The sequence below is a fragment of the Scleropages formosus genome, chromosome 18 (genome assembly GCF_900964775.1).
Source record: "Scleropages formosus chromosome 18, fSclFor1.1, whole genome shotgun sequence".
In the NCBI taxonomy this organism is placed as follows: domain Eukaryota; kingdom Metazoa; phylum Chordata; class Actinopteri; order Osteoglossiformes; family Osteoglossidae; genus Scleropages; species Scleropages formosus.
Genome location: NC_041823.1, coordinates 6,396,506 through 6,422,291, shown reverse-complemented (window position 1 = coordinate 6,422,291; position 25,786 = coordinate 6,396,506). Strand labels below are relative to the sequence as shown.

The 25,786-nt window shown below is 48.3% G+C and overlaps 1 protein-coding gene across 3 annotated transcripts in view; it reads right to left on the bottom strand.

The window, feature by feature from the left end:
• Positions 1-25,786, bottom strand: part of rims2a (regulating synaptic membrane exocytosis 2a) — a 182,905-nt gene that overhangs the window by 98,930 nt on the left and 58,189 nt on the right. For all 3 annotated transcript variants that reach the window (XM_029259821.1, XM_018763027.2, XM_018763028.2), the window contains one exon: positions 6,928-7,811. In XM_029259821.1, coding sequence (XP_029115654.1) covers positions 6,928-7,811 — 884 coding nt within the window. The remainder of the gene's footprint in view (positions 1-6,927; positions 7,812-25,786) is intronic.

Below are 25,786 nucleotides of genomic sequence, written 5' to 3'. Positions count from 1 at the left end.
TGTGTAAACTATTAATTGGGTCGTTAATTACTGACGCTGTTTTTACTATGATTTGGCGGGTTGAGAAAAGTGGGGAAAAAAGGTGGGTTCTGGGGCCTGGCGGAACGAAGTGTGTGTTGCGAACACGAAATGGGAGCCCGAGTCTCGGTGTTCGGGACAAAATGACGGATTCGCCGTAGTGCTACCGAAGCTTCGGATTCGGTTCGATATACGCGTGTGACATTTGATATTTATCATTTGGTGGGGGGTCTGCAGAATTCTGCACTTTCCCTGTAACTAAACGCGTTCGTTCGAGTTATAAACATCGGCGAGCTTGCAATATGTACGCAGCTGCTTCCCGTTCGCACGCGTGTTGGCGAACACGCAACACGGACCCCACGTGAAATCGGTGCGAGGACTCAGCTGCGTGTGAAGTTCTGGAATCACGCTTCCATCCTTGGTCCCTCACAGTGAGAGGAGACAGCCAAAAGAATCGGACACTTTATAACCAAAGCAATTTGGGTTAAGTACCTCGCTCAAGGGTACAGAGCAGGCATTCTTCTGGGACCACTGTGCCCTCAGCTGACCTTCATTTAAGCAGCCAGGATGTACAGTATCTGCTATCCATTGTGTACCTGCGCAGCACGCACCTCCCCCAAAGTCAGCGGCACCAGCCGAAAACCCTAGACCACATCCAGCAGGCGGCGCAGCGGTCAGAGTCGTCACCTTACAATCAAAAGAAAGGGTTTAAATCCCAGTTCTCGCTGTGGTGCCCTAGGTGGGGGTACTTGCCCTGAACCGACAAAGTAAAATTTACACTGCCGAGTCATCATAAAGCGCCTTTGTGTACCAACCTCACATTATGACTCGTTTTGTGAAAAGGCATCAGCTAACTGAAATAAGTTATTACACCCCTGGTAAAGGTTGTCAGATAGGAGACCGAAAGTATTATAATAGAGTAACAGACAAATATTGGAAGCACACATTAGGTTTCATGAACACTGGGAGTAAGAGACCCCTCCGCCCCCTTTTCCACCTGTGATTTATTTATTTTTTAACAATTTAGGGCAATTTAGGTTACGAATTTTACTGTAAAGTCAAGTGGCAGAGCCTGAGATGCTCTTGGCAATTGAACCCTATGGCTTTGAACCTCAAAACTGGCATGCTGTATAAATGGGTAAATCACTGTAAGTGGCTTGGTATACAAACCTAAATAACAGTAAATAATAAATATTGGCAACTAATTTGCCATTATTTATTGCATTGTATTTAGTAATTCACCTATAAAATAAATTTAAGTAATAGCTTATTAAAAGTAACCATAAATATTGGTAAATAAATTTGTAATTATTGTATTCAGTAATTCACTTATAAAGTTAAGCAATGGTATATAATAATAAAATAATAACACGTGACAGTATTTGTGTAGAGTGCTAAAACACTATGTTGTTGCTCCCTTTAGAGAAATATGACATTCTCTTATGGACTATTCAGCATTAGCTTGCTGTTCCTCATATGAAATAAAACAAAGTATGAAAGGTGAAATGAACCCATCATATACTGTATCTATGTGAGCACATGCTGCTTTCATTCGACAAAACTGACCGACGTTTTCATCGAAAATATTTATAAAGGTAGTCAAACACTTTTCACCCGCACACTGACGTTCGCCGTGCAAAACCTCGATATAGCAGTCTGTCATTAACGATTATATTCCTTTACCAGAAATACAGGACAGTCTTGGATATAAATATTCATTATGACCATTCAGTGTATATCACAGATTGTTAATATTAAAACTGTCCTGCTTCTCCAGATCCCGTATAAAGTGTCGTCTCCGCGGGGGGGGGCTGCTCTGTTTAACCAACAGTGCTGTGTAATGTGTCTTATTCTGTCCCGCTTCTTGCCGAGCGCACGCACACACACACACACACACACACACACACACACACACACACACACACACACACACACACCCTTCACAGGAGACTTGACACTTTGCCAATATCATTTGCATATTTCAGAAATTGACACTTATCACTACAACTGCTCCCTGTCAAATACTCACCATACCTTCTACAGAGACCGCAGTTGTGTGTGTGTGTGTGTGTGTGTGTGTGTGTGTGAGGCACTGACATACATGTCCATTTACATTCAAGCATCTGGCAGATGCTTTCCTCCGCAGCACAGTATAAACACTAGTGAATTCCTTTATTATTGATCATAACCCTTAAACGACAGGCTTTATGGGGGGCATTTTTAAAGTCTGTCAACTTTCTGAGATACCCTGAATGACAAAAAGTAGCTCGTCTCCAGTTCCTATGATTTAGAGCCTTGAGAAGGCAATGTCCCTCCTGCGTGCCTCTTCCGCTTCCCCTCCATGCGTCCCCCTCCTTCCCTCCCTCCCTCCTCTCCCACACCTCCTCCTCCATCTCTGCCACACCTCGATGAGGGTGTTTCGTTCAGCCAGGTCAAGAGCCCCGCTCGCACGTATCAAAATCTATTTGCACCTACGACAACCGGCGGCGGCATTCAGCTGTCAGCCGCCAAACGTCCACATAGGCCATCATTCTGCTTGAAACCACTAATAATTTGGTGCATTTCAGTGGACGTGTGTGCGTGTGTGTGCATGCGTGCGTATGAGAGTTTCTGCACTGTGATGAACCCCCCTCCCCCCCACTGTCTCGAAACACATCATTCAGACCCACTTCTCTTTTAATCTCCTGACCTCCATGAATTTGCATTAAATTATCTACCCCACTACAACAGGCTGGTGTCTCATCCAGGGTGTACCCCCTCAACCCTTGCGTCCTGGTGGGGGGGGGTTAGGCTCCAGTTTACCGCAACTCTGCTCAGGACAAGCAGCTATTGAAACTGGATGGACTGATTATTTGTCATGGATACCTTTGTATTCCCTATCAATCGTATATGCTGCTACTCGTGTGACGTTATTGATAGTATTGTCTATTTTAAAATAAATTTACACCAATTCCACACGCAAGTACCATGTACATCAGACAAACTGTATTGTAAGAACTGAAGTAATGTCTGTATCTCTGTCTCTCCATGTGGCAGTTAAATACAGGGGGCATGGTGGCACAGTGCAAGAGGATGTGGGTTTGATTCCTGCTCAGTCTGTGTGGAGTTTGCATGTTTTCCCTGTGTGTGCATGGGAGTGCTCTGGTTTCCTCCCACAGTCCAAAGACATGCTGTTCAGGTTCACCCATAGTGTATGAGTGACAGAGAGTGTGTGTGTGTTCCACTGATGTATGGATGAGTGACCCAGTGTAAGTAGTGTATCTAGCAGTGTAAGTCACCGCGGTGAATAAGGTGTGTGGGCTGGTAACACTACATAGAGTTAACTGGATGCTGCTTCGGAGAAAAGTGTCTGCTAAATAAATAAATGTAAATACACCTTAATTTGCTCTGAGTTGCACGTCACTTTGGAGAAGAGGTTCCACTAAATGAATAAATGCAAATGTGTGCGACCGTTCTTTGCTGGAACAGCAGGGGAGGAAAATCACAGCAGCCCCGTCCACAACCGACGGCTCCGGATTCCAACGGAACATCGGCGCGCGAAAGGGGCTAACGAAGCGTCCCGGCGTGGCACAAAGTCCTGCGAGTTTTCACCAGGCTCTTCGCAGCACGCTGTGGCAGCAAACCCAGGGAGGCAAGTGTGAAAATTCAGCTTTGGCCTTTTCACAGCGCAGGCCTCATCCTTCACCTCACACGCTGAGGACGCGCACACACAGCCGTCTACAAGTTCTTCCAGGAATTCAGGACATGCTGTCCCCACACAGGTCAATCTACTCGGGTACACATGAGGTGAACAGCAGGTGGCAGAGTACAGGCGTTCCTCGCGTTACCAAGGGGTTTCCGTCCCGACGACCTCACCGTAAATTGACTTTGTTGTAAATCACAAAATCCCTTATACTGTACTATAAAAACCATAAAGATATATAAACAATTAATAAGCATGAATGCTACATTGTATAATAGAGCTTCTGTTACATTTCTTCAGTGATTTCACTAATTATCCATATTAAAACGATACCAATAGAGAATAATAGTAAATAAATAACCAACCAACCAACATCAACAAGCACTTGTCCCGAGCGGGATCACGGTGAACCGGAGTCTAACCCGGCAATACAGGGCGCCACAGCCGAATGGGGAGGGGACACACCCAGGACAGGACACCAGTCCATCACAAGGCACCCCAAGCAGCACTCGAACCCCAGACCTACCACACAGTGGGCACCGGCCAAAGCTGCCACGCCACCACAGTAAATAAATAAATAATATTTATATAAATATAAAGAAATAATAAGAAATACAGAACAGTATTGCAATTATATTTTCATATAGCACTATTAGTTTCATTTTTATCTCAAAGTCTGCTTTCTGTCACTACATTTTTTCCGCACCACCACAATAGTGACATTTTCGCTTGCTAGATATTTCAAATATAACCTCATTTGAAGGCGATAACAAATTAAACATTCTATAAATGAAGCAACGCTTTTGTAAATGAACTCTTACAGGCACACTGACTGAGGCTATAAGGACTACGGTGCCTTGGGCCAGTGCAGCCAGCTGATGGAACAGTCGTCGACGAGACATTACGGCCAAGAGCCGCGACTCGAAAATAATACGAGATCAGCAGGATGGGCGGTGGGTGCGGTGGGTTCAGCTAGTGCCCATTGTGTGGTAGATCTGGGGTTCGAGCCCTGGTTAGGGTGCCTTGCGATGGCCTGGCGTCCCGTCCTGGGTGCGTCCCCTCCACCTTCGGCCTTGTGCCCTGGGTTATGCTCTGGCTTGCTGTGACAAGCAGCTGTCGATGCTGGCTAGTGGGACAGCCATCGTAAGTGGCATGTGTTGTCGGTCAAGGAATACCTGCGGGTAGAGCTGTAGCTCTGCAATCCGGAGTTAAAAACCACACTTACGCTTTAATACTCACGATCAAGGTACTTACCCTGAACTCATTCACTCATTATCCTTAATCGCTTGTCTAAGACAGGGTTTCGATGTTTGGAAGCCTATCTTAGATGCACGAAGGGCACAAAGCAGGCAGTGTACCGCCCAAAATACCCTGAACTGGTACAGTAAAAAACTGCTCAGTTGCATTAATGGGAAATCCATTGTCAGTGGCTTCGAAGATGAAGCACAGTCTGCCTCTAGCATCCGGAACGACCGCTTCAAAAAGCAGATTTCACTCACAGGACGCAGATCTGCGAAACGCTCAGGGTTGGCCTGATCTAGAAGTGCCTTACAGGAGATCCTGCAGGGATCAGGCCTCATTTCTTCCAGTCTCTTAATTACACTCGCTGAGCCTCCTTTAATTAATATGCAAAACTGATGACAGTGCTCAGTACCATAACGTTGCATGACTCTTCCCCGTCAGCCAACGAAAGCCAGAGCCGTCGGTGCACGATGCTGCGATGTTTCCTTCTCGACCCGCTTCGTGGCACCACTGTCGAACAACAGGCCAGCGGCCATGTGGGCGGCCCCATGTTATGTAACAAAGTCCATTACAACAGATTGAAAACATCGAGCGGCAGCCAGGCTCCCGCAGGGTGTGCCTCCGGAGGATAGGAAAAGGAGAGTGCATCCGCACAGCGAAACCTAGCACACACTCCTACACACACTGCTGCACGGTGGCTTACAAGCATTTGTCTGCACACGTTTACATGAATTCGTTTGCACCCACCCATTTGCACACTTTCAGCGGCAAAAATTTGTCTGCACAAATTTTGTCGCGTGCCCACGTTTGCATGCATTCATTCGCACACATGCATGTGCACTTATTCATTTGCGCGCCTTCGTTCGGACCGTTCCATTCGCACTCGTTCATTTGTTCGCATTTCTTCGCATTTGTTCACACACACTTTCATTTGCACTCATTCATTTGCTCCCAGTGGTTTGCGCACATTTCATTGACACGCTTATTTGCACTCATTCCCTTGCACACTTCAGTTTGCACACCTTTGTTTGCACCCATCCCCTTTTATTCGTTCATTCACACACTTTCGTTTGCACACCACAACCAACGTCAGCCTGGAGCACTTGAGGACAGCAGTTAAACAGTGTTTGATTACCAGAACAGAGAAGATAGGACAACAGAGACATGGACAGGTCTACAGACACTGGGGGAGAAGGGTGTTATTTTTAATGTCAACATATTCAAAGGGCGTCAAACGCACTTCCTGACGGGCCATTTAAATTCGAGTTTTTCCTCCAACTGTCTGCCTTATTTATTGAATCAGTTTCATTCTAATAATCTGTAATAGTACCTGTTTTCCAAACGGTGTATTTGAGGTACACGGTGACTTTACTGTACATGTGCAGTGGATTTCTGTTTGGCAGAAGCTCATCACTATGTAAGAGTGCAGTCAATTAGGGACAAATTGGACCAATTAAACTCGGGGAAAAGGCCGAAACGAAAAACCGGCAGACAAACGGCCCGGCAGGAATTGATTTTGGCACCACTCGCCTCCTCCGTTACATGTAGAGTAGTTACTTCATATGTCCGCTTCCGTGCACCTAATCAAAAGCAGAGATAAACAACAACAGTGGTTTTCAGCAACAGTCGAGGCACCGGAGTCAAGGCACTCGCTTCACACTGCTGCACCCTGCTTTAGCTCTTATTCAAAAAACATTCACATTCAAGGTGTCAGTTATAATCCGAGGACACGCCACACACATTTACTGCAGCTCCGCTGTACGTATATATAAATATATATAAAAATATATTGTGTATATGTATACCGTACATGCAGGTAGTGAAGATACTTACAGATCCTTACATTCCCATCAAAGAGGTTGAATTTTAAACAGCAATTATTTGTGCATAGACCTTACAGAAACAGTAAGGGCAGGTTCCCCCATGAATAATTCATGAGGCTCCGTTGGCGTCTCGCGGTTGGGATCTGACGAGGGCCGGCCTACCTTTCTCGCTGACGGACTCGCTCTCGATCTCCACGTCCTCGCAGCTCGTGTACTCGGGCGTGGTGGCGAGCTCCTCCTCCGAGCTGCTCAGCGACACCTGCCGCATCTTTCCGCCCTTCTTGGGCTTGTGGGGGCGCGGCGGAGGCGGGCGCACCGACTCGGACTGGTCGGAGCTCAGCGAGTCGTTGCGCAGCATGCTCTCCATCTTCTCCCGCTTGCTCTTGCGCTCGGCCGAGCCGGGGTCTAGGTGGTGCTGCTGCGGAAGAGGGGGCCGGCGCATAGGATCGACCCCCGGCCCGCGCCGCATCTCCCCCAGAACGGGGCTCCGGCGCGGACTCGGAGGGCTGTGGCCCAGGGGCCGGCGCCCGGGCACTGGGGACGTCCTCTCTACGGAGTAGGAGCGAGGCCGCTCGCACAGCAGCGGTGGCTCATCCAGCTCGGTGTAGGCGAGCGACACGTCGCTGTGGCGCCGCTCGTGGCGTGCCCGCGAAACTTCGGCGTGCATGCGCATCTGCTCCTCGTAGGGCTGCGGCTTCACCGGGTAGCGGGCCAGGTTGGGGTCGCTACGGTAGCGGGCCTGGAACTCCTCCTCACGTTGCCGCTGCAGCTCGTACTCCCCTGGGGGGCCATCTAGTTCCTCCTCCGGGGGGTAGTCCTGCGAGTGCCATCGACCCCGCCGCCCCTGGAACTCCGCTCGGGCTGCCTCGGCATCCTCGTACGGCCGAGACCCCCTTCGTGGTCCCCTTCGGGGGTCCCCATCCCCATAGTCAGACGGCGATCTGGGCATGCCGCCGTCCACCGGGGCATGCTGCGAGCGGTCGCCCTTCTCCTCCCTTTGGTCGTATTTTTGGTTTGGATCCCTGGATGCTGATGGGCTTCTCTTCCTGTCAATCAAACAAAAAGAGCCAATGAGCTGCCAGGCTGAGAGGGAGCGCAACCAGCACCAGCAATAACAGCAGCAAGGGCTGACCACGATTATCATAGATAATCCGGACTCTCGTCAATCATTCTCAGTGGACTAAAAAAATAATAACTCAAAATGAAACCCGCCTCAGAAAATCCACAACACAAGAAAATCCACAAAAGCCCCCAAGAAAATTTTCCCCGCATCTCTGTTTGGCAGAATTATTTCACGGATTATAACAGAAAAGCAAAGGTCTAATCGTGGTTTCCAAACAAATAAATATGAACGCAATCATGAAAAATGCTGAAAATTCGTATTACGTTAACATCCTTTCATTCGGCGGACTCTTCTGTCCAATGTCTGTTGTTTGAACCATGACTTTAAAACTCTACTCGGACTCATTAGGCCTTGATACTCTTGCGGACAATTTTGCCATCAATTCCGGCACAAAAGATGCGGTCAAAGACTTGACTTCGTGATGCATCCGGGGTTTGTTTCCCAGGGTTAGCTGAGAATTTTCATTTGTCAGATTCATCAGAAGGGGGGTGGGATGGCGCAGCGGGTTTGACCCGTGCCTGCTCTCTTGTGGGTCTGGGGTTCGGGTTCCGCTTGGGGTGCCTTGTGATGGACTGGTGTCCCGTCCTGGGTGTGTCCCCTCCCCCCCTCCAACCTTGCATCCTGTGTTGCCGGGTTAGGCTCCGGCTTGCCGCGACCCCACTCGGGACAAGTGGCTTCAGATGGTGTGTGTGTGTGAGATGCATAAGATCACACTCCACCACACATACAATGTCTACAACAGCTTGTCCTGAGTGGGGTTGTGGCGAACCAGAGCCCATCTCGGCAACACAGGACACAAGGGACACACTCTAAACAGGGCACCACTCCGCCACAAGGCACCCGAGCAGGACTCAAACCTCAGACCTGCCACAGAGCAGGCCCTGGCCAAACCTGTGGTACCACCGTTCCATCCCACTCCACCACGTGAAAGAAAAAAACTTTCCATGTCGGTGACCAGCGAAACAATGAGTTATCCATCACACAACCCCCCCCACAAACTCTAAGAACAGTATGAATATTAACATATCATCATATCTCACTGTGCTCTTAACCTCAGGTTCTGTGCAGCAGCTTGACTTTGTTGTCAATAATCTATTGGGTTTTCTTTGTTTTCTTTCTGCATTGGATAAACAGATATCGATAATGGATAATATGATAATCCTGCGCAATTTTTACCTTGACTCATGATGGCCGAGTGGATACTTCACATTTGCAATTATTTATTTATCTGACAGCTTTGCCCAAGGCAACTTGGTGTTTTCATACTAATTGACTTGCAATGATTTATCCGTTTGTACAGCAGGGTATACTGGATTAATTCAGGATAAGCCCCTTTCTCAAGGGGATAACAGCAGATCTGAAATCGAGAGCCTCAGTTGGAAGGCGATGGATTTAAACACCACGCCACCTGCTGGATGTTTAAGAACAGTTGTGTGGAAACCCACAAGGACAATGCGGTTTCCCTTAACGAGGTACCAAACCAGCGCGAGCGCAGCCTTGTCGTCACGCCTCGCTTTCAGCGACACTTTACGCCACCCCGCGTTTCCCCTGCAGCCGTGAGCATGAAAGCGTGTCAGGGGAACGACAGAAGTGACATGTCTGCCGCGCCTCTGCGGCACACGCGTTTTGGGAGCTCTCCCTGCCAATCTGCCGGCGGTGGGCGGTGACGGGTCCCAGAGCAGGCCTCAGCATGTAGCTTTCTTCACAGCAGAAACCCCCAAAACGCACCGCCATCTCCTATGCTGTATGTGGTTCTGACACGGTTACTCATTTATCCGACGCTTTTCTCCAACATTAGGCTACTTATCGGTCCACCCACTTATACACCTGGGTAGCCTTTACTATATCAATTCAAGGCAACTGCCTTGCTCAAGGTACTACAGCAGGAGGTGGGATTCAAACCCAGATCCTTTAACTGGAAGGCACCAGCTCTAAGCACTACACCAATAAAACAGGGGATTTCATTAAATGTGAAATGTCGCTTCATCAATGCGGCATTCTGGCAACATTTGGTCTTAAAAAAGAAAACAGACAAAGGCAAACACCAAGGCTCAAGAGGACTGACAGCGTTTCTTGTTCAGCCCAAATACTAAGAAAAAGGAATCCCACCTGGAATCCCCTTTTTTTTTTTTTCCACGGCTGAAAGCAAATATAATCCCCCCAATTCAATTAAATTCACTTCAATTCAATTCAATTAATGTTTATGTGGCACTTCTCACGAGAGTGACGCATCTAAAATCATCTCATGCAGATATCCAAACCCATCCCACCAGGTCTTTGGTGCTGGACTTCAATTCCCTCCATCTTTCTCTGAGCATCAGACTCTCTTATACATTTATTCATTTAGCTGATGCTTTTCTCCAAAGCAGCTGATAATCTTAGTCTACCTACAATTATTTACTCATTTCTACAGCTGGGTAATACCCTGAATTGCTCCAGTGATAACTCCCTTAATCAACACTACTACAGCCAGAGGTGGAGATTAAACCTGCAACCTTTGGATCCAAAGGCAATAGCTCTAACCACCAGGCTACCACTTGTAGAGCCCACGAAGGTAAAATTGGGTGTTTCTGTGACTGTGCGCAGGCCGTGTGCGTTCCTGAGCCCACGTTATGTGCAACCTGGTTTTTCACACATGCGCGTTAAAGTGTAAGTGTGTGCACGGAGGCCTGCGTGTGTGTACGTGTTGAAATATGCATATCAGCAATGACGAAAATCATCACCGGGCAGCACCCTCTTCATTCGGGACACGCTCCTCTTTCGAAGGCCAGCGTGTGCTGAGGTCGGAGCCCATTAGAAGTGAGCTCACGCCCACTGACCTGGTCATTCAGCTCCTCTCACAGCTCCTGTAGTGCACCGGATTATACGGCCATAGTCACAATATACTATGGTAATCACTGTGAATTTGCTGCATTGACGTTATTCCCTTTGCAAATATTTTGGGGGAGGGGTGGAAAAAATAAACAAATATTACATAAAGTTCTTTACAGGTCAGTTGTCCGTTGTGTAAATTACCGAGGTACGAAAAGAGCGGCGCTCATTCGCTTCTGTGGGCATCGGAGCCGAAACGCTGATGCTGCACCTCCGCTCGTGCGGCAGTTGTTCCCAGCGTGAGATCAGATGGCTGTGGAGCAGCACTCGGCATGCTGGGAAGGAACGGTTCACCTCGGAACGGAGAGCTGGCACGTCCACGCAAAACGCACGCGTGTGCGACCCGCCGTGCTGCGAACGAGCTTCTGCCACGTTTTTTTGGTCTCTCTCTCTAAATTCACGGGACATTTGTAGCTTTTTAAAAAGGTTAAAAAAAAAAAAAAAAAAAAAAAAGAAGCGGTAATGACATTTTGGGCTAAAAATCTTTTTGAACCGTCCCCTTTAATTTTATACATGACAACCTTCCATAAATTTCACGGGGACTCATTAATCACGTGTAGTGTGTTTCCGCGGCGGCCGCGTTCGCGTGCGCCTTGTTATTGGCCGGCTCCGTGGACCGTTAACAGGGCCTGAGCTCGGCCTTGTGGGGTTACTGGTCCACTTCCAAGCCCTGCCTCCACCCCCGCTCACCCCTCCCCCACCCGCCAACCCAACGCCAGCGCTGCAGTCCCTTTAAGACCCTCCCTGGCTCCGCTCTCCCCTTCCCGACCGTGTGCCGCACGAGCCATTCACACCATCAAACCGCTCATAATGAGGCGCATAATGAAGCGGCGCCTTCGCCAGCGTTGTCAACGGCCACAGCGTTACTTCTAACTTCTTTATTCAAATACCATCCATCATTCATTCTGGAAAAACTGAGACGTCTGCAAAACTGTCCACTTTTACATAACCGATTGAGTTCCCCGAGTTAGAATTCCACATTTGTAAAAATAGGACTCTGGCAACCCTGGCTCCGGGTCTTCATTTACGACGACAATGGTGCGGAAATGGCGTCGCGCTGTGAAGCACCTCTCCACTGTCGCTGTTGGGTCACAGCCCTCCACCGGAGCTCGATTTTGATGCACGCACTGTTACCCCCACCTCTCTACACAGCAAATAACCTCGTGACACATAAACAGTGTGGCAGGTAGGATTTCATGTCTTTTATATATAAGGTCAGCAGGTGGCACAGTGGTTAAAGCTGCTGCCTTTCAGTCAAAGGATACTCCCACTGCGGACCTCAGCACCCTTCATTGAGGTATTTATCCTGAATTGATACGCTGCTGTATAAATATAAATAATTTCCAATGGCTTCGTATAGAAAGCTCACTCTGTAAGTCACCTTGGAAAATGGCACTGGATAAATGTAAATGTATATAATGTGTAGCTGTCGGGTCTGTACACTGGGAGGTCTGATCATTAAGTGTGGGTTTTTTACTCTAGAGCACAGCTTCCTGCTTTTCACCGCAGCCACAAGAACTGATCATCGCGGGCGGTGGCGGCAATCATCCCCAGCGGTCTGCGGCCACCATCCAGCCTCAGCATCCGGAGCATCGGAGGCGTGTCCCCGGAGCGGAGCGTGTCGGCCGATGCATAATTTATGGCTGGCCAGAATCTAAGAGGGTCTTCAGAGAAGGAAAGAAAAAATAAACACTCTTGAGTGCAGACGCGGGGTTGATGACGATGGGAGGATGGAACAGGTGTAGACGCATTTGGGGACTAATGGCAGATGGGGGCTGTCCATCGTGGTCACCCAGCACCGCTCCTGTATGGTCCAGGCCATTGAAAGACTGTGATCCATCAGCTCTGCCCCTCTGACCCCCTCCGCGAGCTGCGCACAGCTGCTTTGACAGTGTGTGTCCTAGAGTGCTGCGAAAGTATAAACAGTAGGCAGCGCGTTGTCCGAGGTCAAAGGGGAGGAGATGTCCGCAAACCGTCAGCCGCAGCCCGTGGTCTTCGGGGAAAAAGAGGCGAAAATGAGTGACGGAGCTGGGTTCCAGTCTGTCTCCATTAGGCCTCGAGCGAAAGAGCTGAGCGGTGCAGTTGCGCGGCTCCTGTACGAGTTTTCTTCAATCTCCTCACTTCCGCTCTTGCCAGCACTATCAGCTCTCTGCAGATGTTGCCCTTGGGGGGCGAGCGGAGCGTATGTGTAAGGCCGGGGAGGGGTGTTCGAACTCCCTGCCGACACGCTCGGCCGATCTCCGAGTCGCGCCTGTACTCTGGCCAACGCCCAGAGGAGCAGCGCGAGCTGCGAAAGCTGAGGGCGTGACACTCGCCAGGGCCCTCGGGAAGGATGTCAGCGGAGCGGCCGGGTTGCTGTCACGTTTTCTTATTTAGCAGATGCTTCCGTCCACAGTAAAGTACCGGCTAACGCCTCACAAATACACTAAGGGCATAAGACAAAATGTGATGTACAGTAGTAAGGTCATGAGCACAAACTCTGTAGGTAGCGTTAACAAAGCGTGGCCTGCGTCCATACAGGACATCCTAAGATGAAGAGACCAATACAAAATTTATCTATAAGTGGTAAAGTTAATTCAGCAATTACATACATTCAAAATACAGGACACGAATCCTGTCATCCCACAGTCACAGATCACTAGCCAATCAAAATGCATCCTGTCAACACAGAGACTGGTTCCTTAGCCAATGAGAAGGTATTGTGTTTACCTACTATCTTAGCTCACTAGCCAATCAGAATAAACCCTGTCAACCTGAAACCAATTCAGCAGCCAGTCAGAATGCATTCTGTTACCCTACAGTCACAGTTACTAGCCAATCAGAATACACACTATCAACAGGCGGTCTGGCTCACTAGCCAATCGGAATATATCTGTCAACAGGAGGCCCGGCTTACTAGCCAATCAGAATCTACCAGGTCGACATGAAGTTTGAGTCGCTAGCCAATCAGAATACATCCTTTCAACAGAAGGCCTGGCTCACTAGACAATCAGAATATATACAGTCAACATGAGGCTTGGCTCGCTAGCCAATCAGAATACACCCTGTCCACAGGAGGTCTGGTTCACGGGCCAATCAGAATGCATCATTCAACCCAGAGATTGGTTCCTTAGCCAATCAGAAGGTATTGTGTTTACCTATTATCTCATCTAACTAGTTAGTCAGAATGCATGGTTATCTCAATTTCCAAACTCACTAGCCAATCAGAATATATCTGTCAACAGGAGTTCCGGCTTACTAGCCAATCATAATGTACCTGGTCAACATGAGGCTTGGCTTGCTAGCCAGTCAGAATACACCCTATCAACAGGAGGTCTGGATAACTAGCCGATCAGAATATATGCTGTCAAAAGAAGGCCCGTGTCACTAGCTAATCAGAAGGCATTCTGGACTCTCCTCACTAACCAATCAGAACATCTCTGGTCAACATGAGGCTCAGCTCACTAGCCAACCCAAACACATACTATTAACCCACTCTTCAAGTTCTCTAACCAATCAGAATATATTCTATCAACCAATAGCCTGGCTTGCTGGCCAATCAGAATACATTCTGCCGTAGCACAGTCCAACATCACTAGCCAGTCTCATTAGCCCACCCCCCCTTGTCCCGTGTCCAGAGCAGGGTTGTGGCAAACTGGAGCCCAACCCCGCAATACAAGGCGCAAGGCTGGAGGGAGAGGGGGACGTACCCTGGACAGAACGCCAGTCTGCCGCAAGACACCTCAAGCAGGACTCGAATCCCAGACCCACCGCACAGCAGGCCCCGGTTAAACCTGGTGAACCACCGCGCCAGCTCACTAGCTGTTGACGACAAATCGTGTCATCCTACCGCCCCACGTCACACCACACACACCAGTGATGGATTCAAGGAGGATGAGATGAGCTTGGCACATCAGGAGATAACTTTGTGAAGCTCATTCCCAAACGGCATCAGGAAGACATGAGCTCACTCCCTACGCAGGCCCCTTTCAAGAGTCTCTCGCACTTACAACACACCCTTTGGAAATATTGACAGGATATCGCATGTTGCAAAAATAGCAGGGGCATCATATTTCTGTGGGGATCATAATGTGCCGTCTTGTAGGCTTGGTTACCGAATCGAGGCACCAATTGACTAAGTGCCGCCTTTCCTCTCATGCCTCTCCATCGCTCACATTCTGCCCTCACAGACAATCCAGTTACTGACACGGCCTCCACGTTCCATTATCGCCTAAGTGCCTAAAAGTTACTTTTATTTAATAGCTGCTCAGCAGATGCTTTATTCTAAAGTGACTTGACAGCTTAGATTTACTTGCAACATATTTTTAATGCCGTATGTTCAACTCAAACAATCAAATGTTCAACAGTAGGATCACTCCCAGGTGTGGACCTTCACGTGTCTCCTCCCTCCATCCATGCACGGAGCATTATGAAAGCTGGAATATTAAAAATAGTTTATGCATTGACATTTGTTACAGTTTTCATGTTATTATTACACTAACCAGTATTTATCCGACACCTTCCTTAAAGGAGATTTACAACGTTATGTTTGGAAAACAAGCAGCTTAGGTGATTTACCCAGTGATACAGTTGGGTAATTTTTACTGTATCAGCTCAGGGTAAGTACCCTGCTCAAGCGTACAACAGCATTATTGGAGCATTCTTGGTTTAGCTAAATTTCTAGAAATGCTTCAAAAACAAGGCCATAATTTCCCCTAAACCCATTCAGCCGTCGTGGGTTTTCACACCCAGTGTTTTTGTTGTAATTCTCGCCCCACTGAAAATTAATGTATTTTTGCTACGTTTTAGCCACGATCAGGCCCAGGAAGGCATGGGAGAAACATGGCGGAGATGAAGGTGAAACTCACTCGAGGGAAATCTATATGCGGTGACCCTGTGGGTGTGCTGTCATGGGCACTTTGGAGAAATCCAATGAAAACAAATGGCCACTCACCATCCTCACAGTCCCTTATTAAAGCCAGTTTACTTTCTAATGACAACAATTGATAGCGGATTCCTTCTCCCTGCAGTGAGGTAAGGCGACGAAATGTGGGGATGAATTTACACAACCAACTGGTTTTTGTTTTCTTTGGAAAAAGACTGAAAATTTAAGATCATCACTTTGCCACTGCTGACTATTTATAGTGTGTTGCCAACTCTCTGTCAGCTGGAGAACATCTGGGAAATTTGGGAACTGGTGCGCCCACTGTGGAAATTCTTGGCAGATGATGTTCAGTCAATCACATGAAGGCTCTGAGAAGCCACACCCAGAAGGCCCCTTCTGGCAGATGCTGCCAGCCAATCAGCTACGAGCCACGCCCAAAAGACTATTCCTAATCGACAAGACCCGGCCAATCACATGAAGGTTCTGAGAAGCCACACCCAAAAGGCCCCTTCTGGCAGATGCTACGAGCCAATCAGCTACCAGCCACGCCCAAAAAATTATTCCTAATTGACACATCCCAGCCAATCACATAAAGGCTCTGTGAAGCCACACCCAGAAGGCCCTTCCAACCTAAAATACTGCACACAAATAGCTAGAGATCAGACAGAACTTAACCACATAAGGAATTCTGTCGTACTAGGAACAGAGATTACAATCAGGAAGTTTTTATTCTGGAATATAACATTTATTCATTAATAAATGCTTTTCTCCAACACATTTTACAACCTTAAGCTACCTGCAACCCATTCAAGAAACTGGGTAACTTATGGAAATACAACCCTAGGGAGGTACGTTACTTCGGGGTACAACAGAAGAAGGCAGGATCTGAATCTTCACCTTTTGAGCCGAAAGGCAGCAGCTCTGACCAATACACTAAATGTCAAGTGAGAGAGCACGTAGGGGGTTTCAAGCAGCAATAACAGAACTGATTTTGTTGCTGTCAAAGTCAATGACATATTTATTTGCAGTTGACCACAGAGATGAAGGCTTCAGTCTCCTTAGATTCTAGACTAAGAACCAGCGTGTAAGAATAAGAATGCAACGGTCCAATATAGAGAGGCATCATTAAAAAAAGCTCCGCAGGTCAAAGGGCAGGTCCAGACCAACCCCAGAAAGACGAGGAGGCAACAGCCTGGATTTTTCACTCTTTCGCCGGGAGAATATTAAAGGAGCACCAGGGAAAGACACAGGCACAGTGAGGGATGGCCTCAAAGCACTGCTGGAAGTTTCCAGAGACAGGACCCTTCGCTCTGCACTACCTTAAAAGGCAAACTCTTGCCAAGCGGCGCGACTTGTTTGTTTCGTTGATGGACCGTCTCCCTGTGATGGCGATTATACTAAACAGAACCTTCCTGGCTTCTCGTCACAAACTGGACCGACAGGGGGTAAGATGCACGAGGTATGAGGCCGCGACAAGAAGTCGTCGAGCGTCTGCTTAGCAACGTAGCGCTCCGACGGCAAGCGGTAACCCAAGTTGGTCGACAGCAACCTCGGAGCGTATCCCAGACATGAGTCCAGCCCAGCGAGACAGGAAGCTCCGTGTCGTCAAAACATCATAACGGCCATAAGGAAGCAGTAAACAGCGGGAACGGCGAACATACTGTCCCCACATCCCTGCGGGACAGTGTTTATTCGCACTTCATCCCTTGATCCCCAGCAGGAGCGACGGAGCCCGCTGCATACTGTACATTGTCATGAGCATAACTCCTAACAATGTGACTCGGGGTATTAAAGCCACTTCCCGCTCCTCTTCAAACTTCCAATAAGGGCAGTTTTTCTAAGGCCGTAAATCAGTATAAATAAAAGTATCCATAGCTGAGAAGCATCTTCCGTTCAGGTGCTGCAGACGACCTCTTTGAAAAAAAATCACGATCAAAATTCTGTTCCTTTCTCTATTTTTTAACAAAGATCATTTTAATCAGAACATACACAAGTATTCAAATAAATACACATATGAATGAATACACACACACACAGAAAAACTGAAACTCTCACTCACTTGGGTGCTTTATAAGCAGAGCTGTGTAATTATTCTTATTGACTTCAGCTTGAGTCTAACAGCTTAATACAGGCGCCTCGGCTGGAGGTGGCGGCGGCACGTGAAATTAACATTTTTGGCAAGTCGTTATGCCACAGGGTGTGGGGTGTGGGGGGTGGGGGGGACGCGCATGTTTCACTGATCTGTGACCGAAACAGGCCACATCAAACGCCCGCTTGGCAAAGCAACCCCTTCCCTAGGATACGACCTAGAATTCAAAGCAGCGACAGCTAGGAACCCACAAATGCCGCCCCCGTGCAGCTGCGAATCACGCTGACTGGCGTGTGCTTCAATTACACATGTCCTAAAGAGCACCTGTCGTCCCGCCCCCCTCAGATAGCTCACACGGAGGATACCAGAAAACAGTTGAGTCTTGGTACAGCAGGGGGCGTAGTGGTTACAGCTGCCATTTGCCACTGGAAGGACTCAGGTTTCCATCCCGCCCCCTGCTTTAGTAAACTCGATCAGGGTACTTACCTATTCTAATACAGTAAAAACTACCATGCTGTATAAATGAGGAGACCACTGTAAGCAGCTTCATATTATAAGTTCCACACACACACACACACACACACACAGTTGCTGAAACCGCTTGTCCCGACGAACTGGAGCCTAACCTGGCAATACAGGGCGCAAGGCTGGAGGGGGAGGGGACACACCCGGCCAAGCAGGGACTCGAACCCCAGACCCGCCAGAGAGCCAAGCCCGCCACTCCCCCCCTATTATAAGTCCCTCAAGAGAAAAACATCACATAAATACGGAAACGTAGTCCCTCCTTTGCTATCCTTGGAGATTGTGAGTAGAAACATGGCCCACAGACCCCTTTTCTTGGTACCATTAAGAAGTGGTTAAAAGAGAGGTGGACTGTCTCAAAAACGGGCAAAAAGCGAACCTTTACCGCAGTGCCAAGAGGAGGCCATTACTCTCGCCAACCTTTACGTATCTCAGACAAAAAGAAACATTACATTGCTGGATCTGAATGCAATTAGGTGATGTTACAGAGACAGGTAATAACATGATTCATAATTGAGGGCATTTCAATTCGGGGGGGCAGGGGGGGGTGAAGTGGTGGAAAATGTCTGGGGAGGAGGGGGGGGAACAGCCACTTCCCCATCCCCCAGTCCATTTCCGTGCCATGGATCTGCTCAGCATGCATTTTTCATTCCTGCACACAGGCCGCTTTTGAAATCAAAGCGAAGCGGCGCCACTGCTGCACTCGCTGCGAAGTCGACAGCCGACGGATGGGGACAAGTTGGGGCTCTCGCCCACAGCGGTTTGACAACCTCAGACCCCATAGGACCAGGGTGGCCCACCTTTTCTGGCCAAGAGCCACAGTCGATGCTGCAAACCGGTTTGAGAGCCGTACGTAAAAGAATCCCAGCAAGCGGCATACTGAATCTTAAACATCTAAATTGAAAAAATTATTTTACTATATGTTATACAGGGGGATGTGGTGGCGTGGGGGGTTTGTCCTGTGCCTCGCTGTGTAGCGGGTCTGGATTTCGAGTGCTGCTTAGGGTGCGCGGCGGCTCCGCGTTTCTCCCTGCGTTTACCTCCCCCAACATGGTACCTTGTGATGGACTGGCGTCCCGTCCAAGGTGTATCCCCCACCCCTTCAGCCTTGCACCCAATGTTCCAGGGATAGGCTCCGGCTCCCCGTGACCCCGCTCGGGACAAGCGGTTGTTACGATCGGACTGGAGTGGATATATTTTATGTGCAGTGTGTATTCAAGTTCATCCAACTATAACTGTATTATCATGTGATTCAGTAGAATTTCTAGCACTTAGACAGATATATAATATTTCTGAACCGCTTGTCCTATATGGGGTCGCGGAGAACCGGAGCCTAACCCGGCAACACAGGGCGTAAGGCTGGAGGGGACGCACCCAGGACGGGATGCCAGTCCGTCGCAAGGCAGCCCAAGCGGGACTCGAACCCCAGACCCACCGGAGAGCAGGACCCGGTCCAACCCACTGCGCCACTGCGCCCCCTAGATATATAATAATAACTTAAATAATAAATAATAGTAAATAATAAAATAATAATCATAAATGTTCCTGCAGGTCACATTACACAAAATGGCAGGCCGCATGTAGCCCTTGGGCCATGTGTTGGACACCCATGCTTTAGGACATCTACAACCCCTTCGACCAAAGTCATGATTCATTACCACTGCAGGCCTGCATTTCCATCATGAAAACAGTAGCAGGCAGCATGGCCATGCAGCACACCGTGGGCTACTTAAGGGAGGTTGCTGGTTCGAGTCCCGCTGGGTCGTTGTAGCTGTGACACTAGGAACAGGTCTGTATTAGTGGAGGAAAATGTACGGTGCTTTGGAAAGGGGTCAACTAAGAAGCGAAGCTGAAATCATGATTTTTCTACTTAAATCGTGCCGTCGCAACATCCCTCCGGTAACGCCTCAAACTGTTAACCACGCTGGACCACCTTATAGTCCGGAGCCTCAGCGACACACTCGCCAGTCCCTTTTGTCCAGGTTCGCTGCCCTGCTCCCCACCCCCACTCTCCACGACCTCCCTTTTCAGGAACGCGCGTTGCCTCCCGGCCCAGAGGACTGCTGAATAAATAATCGTTTACTTCATTTACCGCCAGCATACGGTCCTTCAGCAGGCAGCCCTGAAAGCGCACTCTTCGCATCCTGGGAAAATAAACACATTAAAAGCCCCTCTCCTCTCCAATGGCGCTCACGGGCTGGAGAAGACGTGGGTCCCAGACAGACCAGTTAGGGACAGCTAGTCAGTTTTTATTCCACTACTTAGCTGACTCTTTTTGCCCAAGCAAATTGCCATGTTTGCTCCTCTATATTTCTCTGAAACAAATTCAGGCTAAGCACCTGAATCAGCCCAAGGGTGCAATAAAGGAGCCCCTCCTGGGGGCTTCAACTTGCAACTTTAGGGTCTACGTCCAAAATGCTACAGCTGCCTCAACAGCCAGGTCCTAAATCCTTGGAGGGGACACATCCACTGCCTTCCCAACGCACCTGAGCTGGAAACTCGACCAAGGAAAAGAAACACCGCTCCTTTAAAAGTATTAACACCAGGTGGCGTAGCGGTTATAGGTGGCCCTTTGCAATCTGAAGAGCACGGTTTGAATCCTACCTCACGCTGCAATATCCTCGATCGAGGTACTCATCCTGAATCGATGAGGTCAAAATTACCATGCTGTACACATGCGTAAAGCACTGTAAGTATCTCAACGTACAAACCTCACACCGCAAGTTACTTTGGATAAAGGAGTCCGCCAATGAAAGGGTTTGCGTTCTCAGAAACGTATCATTCGAAATAAAACCCACGCTGTTCTACATCAGTACTTTCCAAAGTGCACTTCAGTCCACATGCATGGAAAATATAGCCATAATTCAAGATAACAATAAATTAGCTTCAGGTTGCGAGTAAACCGATCCCCAGCGCACCTCGGTGACTTTCTTATTTACTTGTGTGTGTTAAGTGCTATCGAGCTCCAAATGTTTCACGCCGACGGATTTTATAACACGCATTTGTCACCTGAGTGAATCTTGCGAGCGCGATAAAAATAGACGGTGGGCCAGGCTGGAGAAAGGGAGGAGATAACGGCGAGCTCGCATTGCGTCTGCAGGGAGACGCTCCAGCTGATGTTTGCACAGTCCTGGTTGAATTAGAGGGAAGCGGAGTCTTCGAGAGCCTCAAACACACCTCTGCATAACACCGTCCAGCACGCAAGGTGACCTGGTCAACATGGGGACACGGGGAGTTCATAAGAAGGAGTCCAAAACGAGGAGTCCAGGAGGAGCTGAACAGGACGGGAGGAGAGACCACTAGGGGGCGCCGCTCTATGAGAGGGACAGGTGGACAGCAGCGGTATTTCACAGGAGCGTGTGACTGCTCACTGAGAATCCTTCGCAGTTTAACCAAGTCGATGACGTGAACACAATGAGAGAAAGTGCTTTGGAGTGGGGTGTGGTCTAAACCTAGGGGCGTGGTCTTTGGCCACATATGTGGGCGTGGCCTCAAATGGGACAGAGGAGAAGGGAGCAGGAACACTGGGGACAAGCAGCTTAGTTTCATGTTGAAACGGGACATCTGGTCATGTAGTCGTTAGTGTTGCTCCAGTTGGACCAGAAGGTCACAGGTTTGATTCCCAGCTGTAGTACCCTTGAGCAAGGAATTTACCCTAAATTGTTCCAGTGAAATTACCCAGCTGTATACATGGGAAACTGTAAGGACATTAACTTTGTAAGTAGCTTTGCAGAAAAGCATCAGCTGAATGAAAAGAGTGTTTTTTGTACAAAATGTAGACGCCAGGTACCTCTTTGGTCGAAACCCACCTCCCAGTGATAGTAAAGCTGCCCTAACAGGTGAGTAGGATCACTGGGGCGGCTGCGCTTGGCCACTCCCGCCATCCCTGACGAGCAAAAGCCAGGGGCCGAGGGGGTTAAATTCTCCATAATTACAAGCGACAGGGACTCTGATGGGAAGCAGCCCTGCAGTGATTCACACCCCCACCCACAAAAAAAAAAAAAGATGTTTTATCTTTGATCCAAACAACAGTTATCTCAACATCCTGAGACATCTGTGAAATACGGGCCTTCGGAGGCTTTTGAAGTGCCAGTTCGGTCTCGAGGAGCTGTGAGGGACGGGGCCGAATCGTACGACTGAGGTGCCGGGGAGGAACAGATCCCACAACTGCCCCCTTCCAAAAAAAAAAAAATAAAACTGGTGTGGGCTGCAAATAAAAAATAAGGACTCAAAGTCTGCTCTCCCGGACAGCCCCCAACCCACCCCGTCCCACCCCCCGAGACTCAATCAGCCGCCATCTTAAAACCTAATGAACTAATAAACATGCTGAATGAGATTAAAATCACAGCGAATTTCATTAATGTTGCAAGTCTGCAGGAACGGCAGTAAAAAAAAAAAAAAAGCAGACAGCTACTGGTGCTTGTCCGTTTCTTTCTAGAATGGGCCGGAAAAGGAGCTTTTTGATCACGCCACGCTGTTAAACCACATGGGTGGGGGGGAATTACCCAGAAAGCCGTGCTCATTTGCAACACAAATGAACGGAGTTAATTGTACACGTGCTGGGAAAACAGGGGTGGTACGGGGACGAGCGCTGGCGCAACGTGCGAGTAATTAGTCTCATAGAGTTCCAAAAAAAAAAAAAAAAAAAAATCCAGATCTTACTTGCGAACTTGAGAGGACAGAAATAGGTACGAGTGAGATGTTTGTTACCGCGTGTTCTGCGGCGTACAAGGTTTAGACGAAGCCTGTTTGCTTGCAAGGAAATCTGGGTTATTGAGGAAATTAACAATGAGGTTCCGAGTATTTTTATCTGCGAAGGAAATGTGTGCATCTACAAAGGCGTCTTCCACACGGAAATACTACACTGACACAACAAGCCGTTGTCGGGGGTCCCGACAGACCCAGGAGATGTGCTCCCTTTCATTCAGCTGGCAAATTCCTTTTCATCGTTTCATCATCATTTTTATTTCACCGGATAAACGGAGGTACGACCCGACACCCCGACACACTACATCATTTATTAATTATTAATTCACTTGACACTTTTCTCCAAAGCAACTTACACTGTTCATTTTATACAAGATATTTGCAATTATTCATCCATCTATAAAGGTGGGTATTTTTACTGCATCGATCAAGGGTCAGTACCTCGCTCACGTACTAGAGCACGAATGGGATTCAAACCCATGCCCTTTGACTGCAAAGTAACAGCTCTAACTACTATGCTCCCAAAAAAACACCTTCACCAAGAAGACAGTGAAATTATTTTTGCACCATAAGGTGCTGCTTGAAAGTATGTGAACCCTATAGGGATGGTCGTCATTCTTGTATGAAATATCAAAGTAAACTTACAAAATCTAAATGTTGAATCTTAAAATAAACAAACAAAAAATAAATAAATTATTATGATTTACAAGTCTGATTTTACATACCTACTTGGTTTAACTAATGCAACCTGGGGTTCACTTATTTTTGCACCTGCACCACTTCCGTTTGTCTACTACGCATGTGATTTCCTCTAAAGCAACATAAGGATTTGGTCATTACACACCTCTTATGTCACATGGGAAAGACCGGTTCTCATTAAATAATAATTCCATGGTAAAACTAAGGGACACAAGGGGTTCACATACTTTCAAGCAGCACTGTAAATCTGGAAATGTTACTACGGAGGCCTTTAACAGTAAATATATTGTGGTCCGAAGTCCTCTTCCCTGACCACTATGCCACCCGTTTCTGGTTTACCACCAAAGGGTTACGGAAAGATCGCCCAGCGGGCACATACGAGCGGTCCACATGATCGCCGCCTCCACAGGGAGGAGTGACGGGGAGGAGCTGCAGCCGTGAATTGATCTGTGTGCGATGTTGTTGCTGCTGGCAGGGGAGACACGGTCGGCCAGGATGCTTGAGAGGGAATAAACACCAGAGAGGGGAATAATCAATGGCATCAGAAGTTTGTCAGAGCCGGAAAACGCACGGCGACTTTTTGGGCTGTGCACGAACCATACGGCTCGACAAAAGATCCCGGCATCAGAGATTGCGGAGCAGATGGGAAGGAGGTAAATTATAAAATAAAGAAAAAGCGAAACGCTCGTTTCCTTTGGAGCTCCGCACACACTCCGCTGCCTGATGAAATCAGCTTGGTTCTGTGTAAATGATCTGGTCGCATCCTCACTGAGAGGATGGCCTTCCATTAACAAGCAATGCCAGGCACTTCTCGCACATTTTTCCACTTGTCATTGTCCTCCTGTAGGGTCAGTGTCCTTCTGTTAGGGTTAAGGTTATGCTTAGGGTTAGTGTGAAGGCTACGGTTAGGGTCAGGGTCATGTTCACGGTTTATCCCCACGTCTCATTAAGCAGGACGCTTTGCGAATATGAGCAATTCTAACCACCTGAACTTATGCTACACCTTCCTGTGTCCACTTGGAAAGGAGGCCTCACCTTAATCCATCATGAAGTGGCCTCGGGCCTCACACATTAAGCCCACGCTTATCTGACCGTCGAGCCCATTGCGTCAGGCTCTGATGCTCCTGGTCGGCGCAGAGAAAGCAACACGCATTGATTGACAGTCTCATCTCCCATTGGTTTTGGCTGTACGAGTTCTTGGAACGCACTAGGACACACACGCTCTTTAAGGGCCTCTGCTGAAGTAGCCAAAAAGGGTGTAATCGCAAATTACCAGGTTGCAACCAAGTTGTGGGAAGAAACACCCCTAACTCCTACCCTATGGTGCAAAGGAACCTGTTTTTTTTCTTTCTTTACAAAGGCCTGATGAGCAAATTCAGTAGGTGGCTTTTGGCTCCGCCCCTTCCTGCGGTGTTCCGCCCCAGTCCATTGATGTGAAGAAGCAGAGGATGGAGAACTGTGCTAAGCAGCACGATTCCTCCTTCCGCTCTGGTCCCCAACTTCCAGCAGGAACAGATTCATCACAACCCCGTACCCCATTTATTCGGGCCGTGTCCATTTCCCACATTGCCACCTATGGCACCTCCTTCATCACACACATTCACACACGCTACTCGCAGAGGATATCCTCGCTCTCCCTCCGCTAAACCTGACTGATCCCATGATTAGCACACGGGGACACACCATCCGCCTTATCGATCCAACATCACCTTGGTAACCGTGCCGACGAAGCCAAAGGGGCACTGCGCGGGGATCCTGCGCCGACACGGGACGCGCAACACAGATCACGCTTACGTGCGAAAATAAGACGAGAGAGAAACCGGAAGCACGGAAACTGCAAGGCGACCCGGATGAAAAAAATACACACACTTCACACCATGTGTGCGCAGGTCTAATAGGGAAAAACGGAAAAGCAGAGCACAGCCTCAAATCTTGACTTCCACTGGTACGATTAGGAATTCACAGAAAAGAAAAGGGGGCAATTTTCCAGATATTCTAAGCTAAAATGAAGTCTGAGACATAATGTATGAAAAAATTATTAATTCGTTTAGCTGACGCTTTTCTCCAAAGCAACCTTTAATGTTAAGCTACTTACAATGATTTACCCCTTTATTCAGCTGGGTCATTTTTACTCTAGAAATTCAGG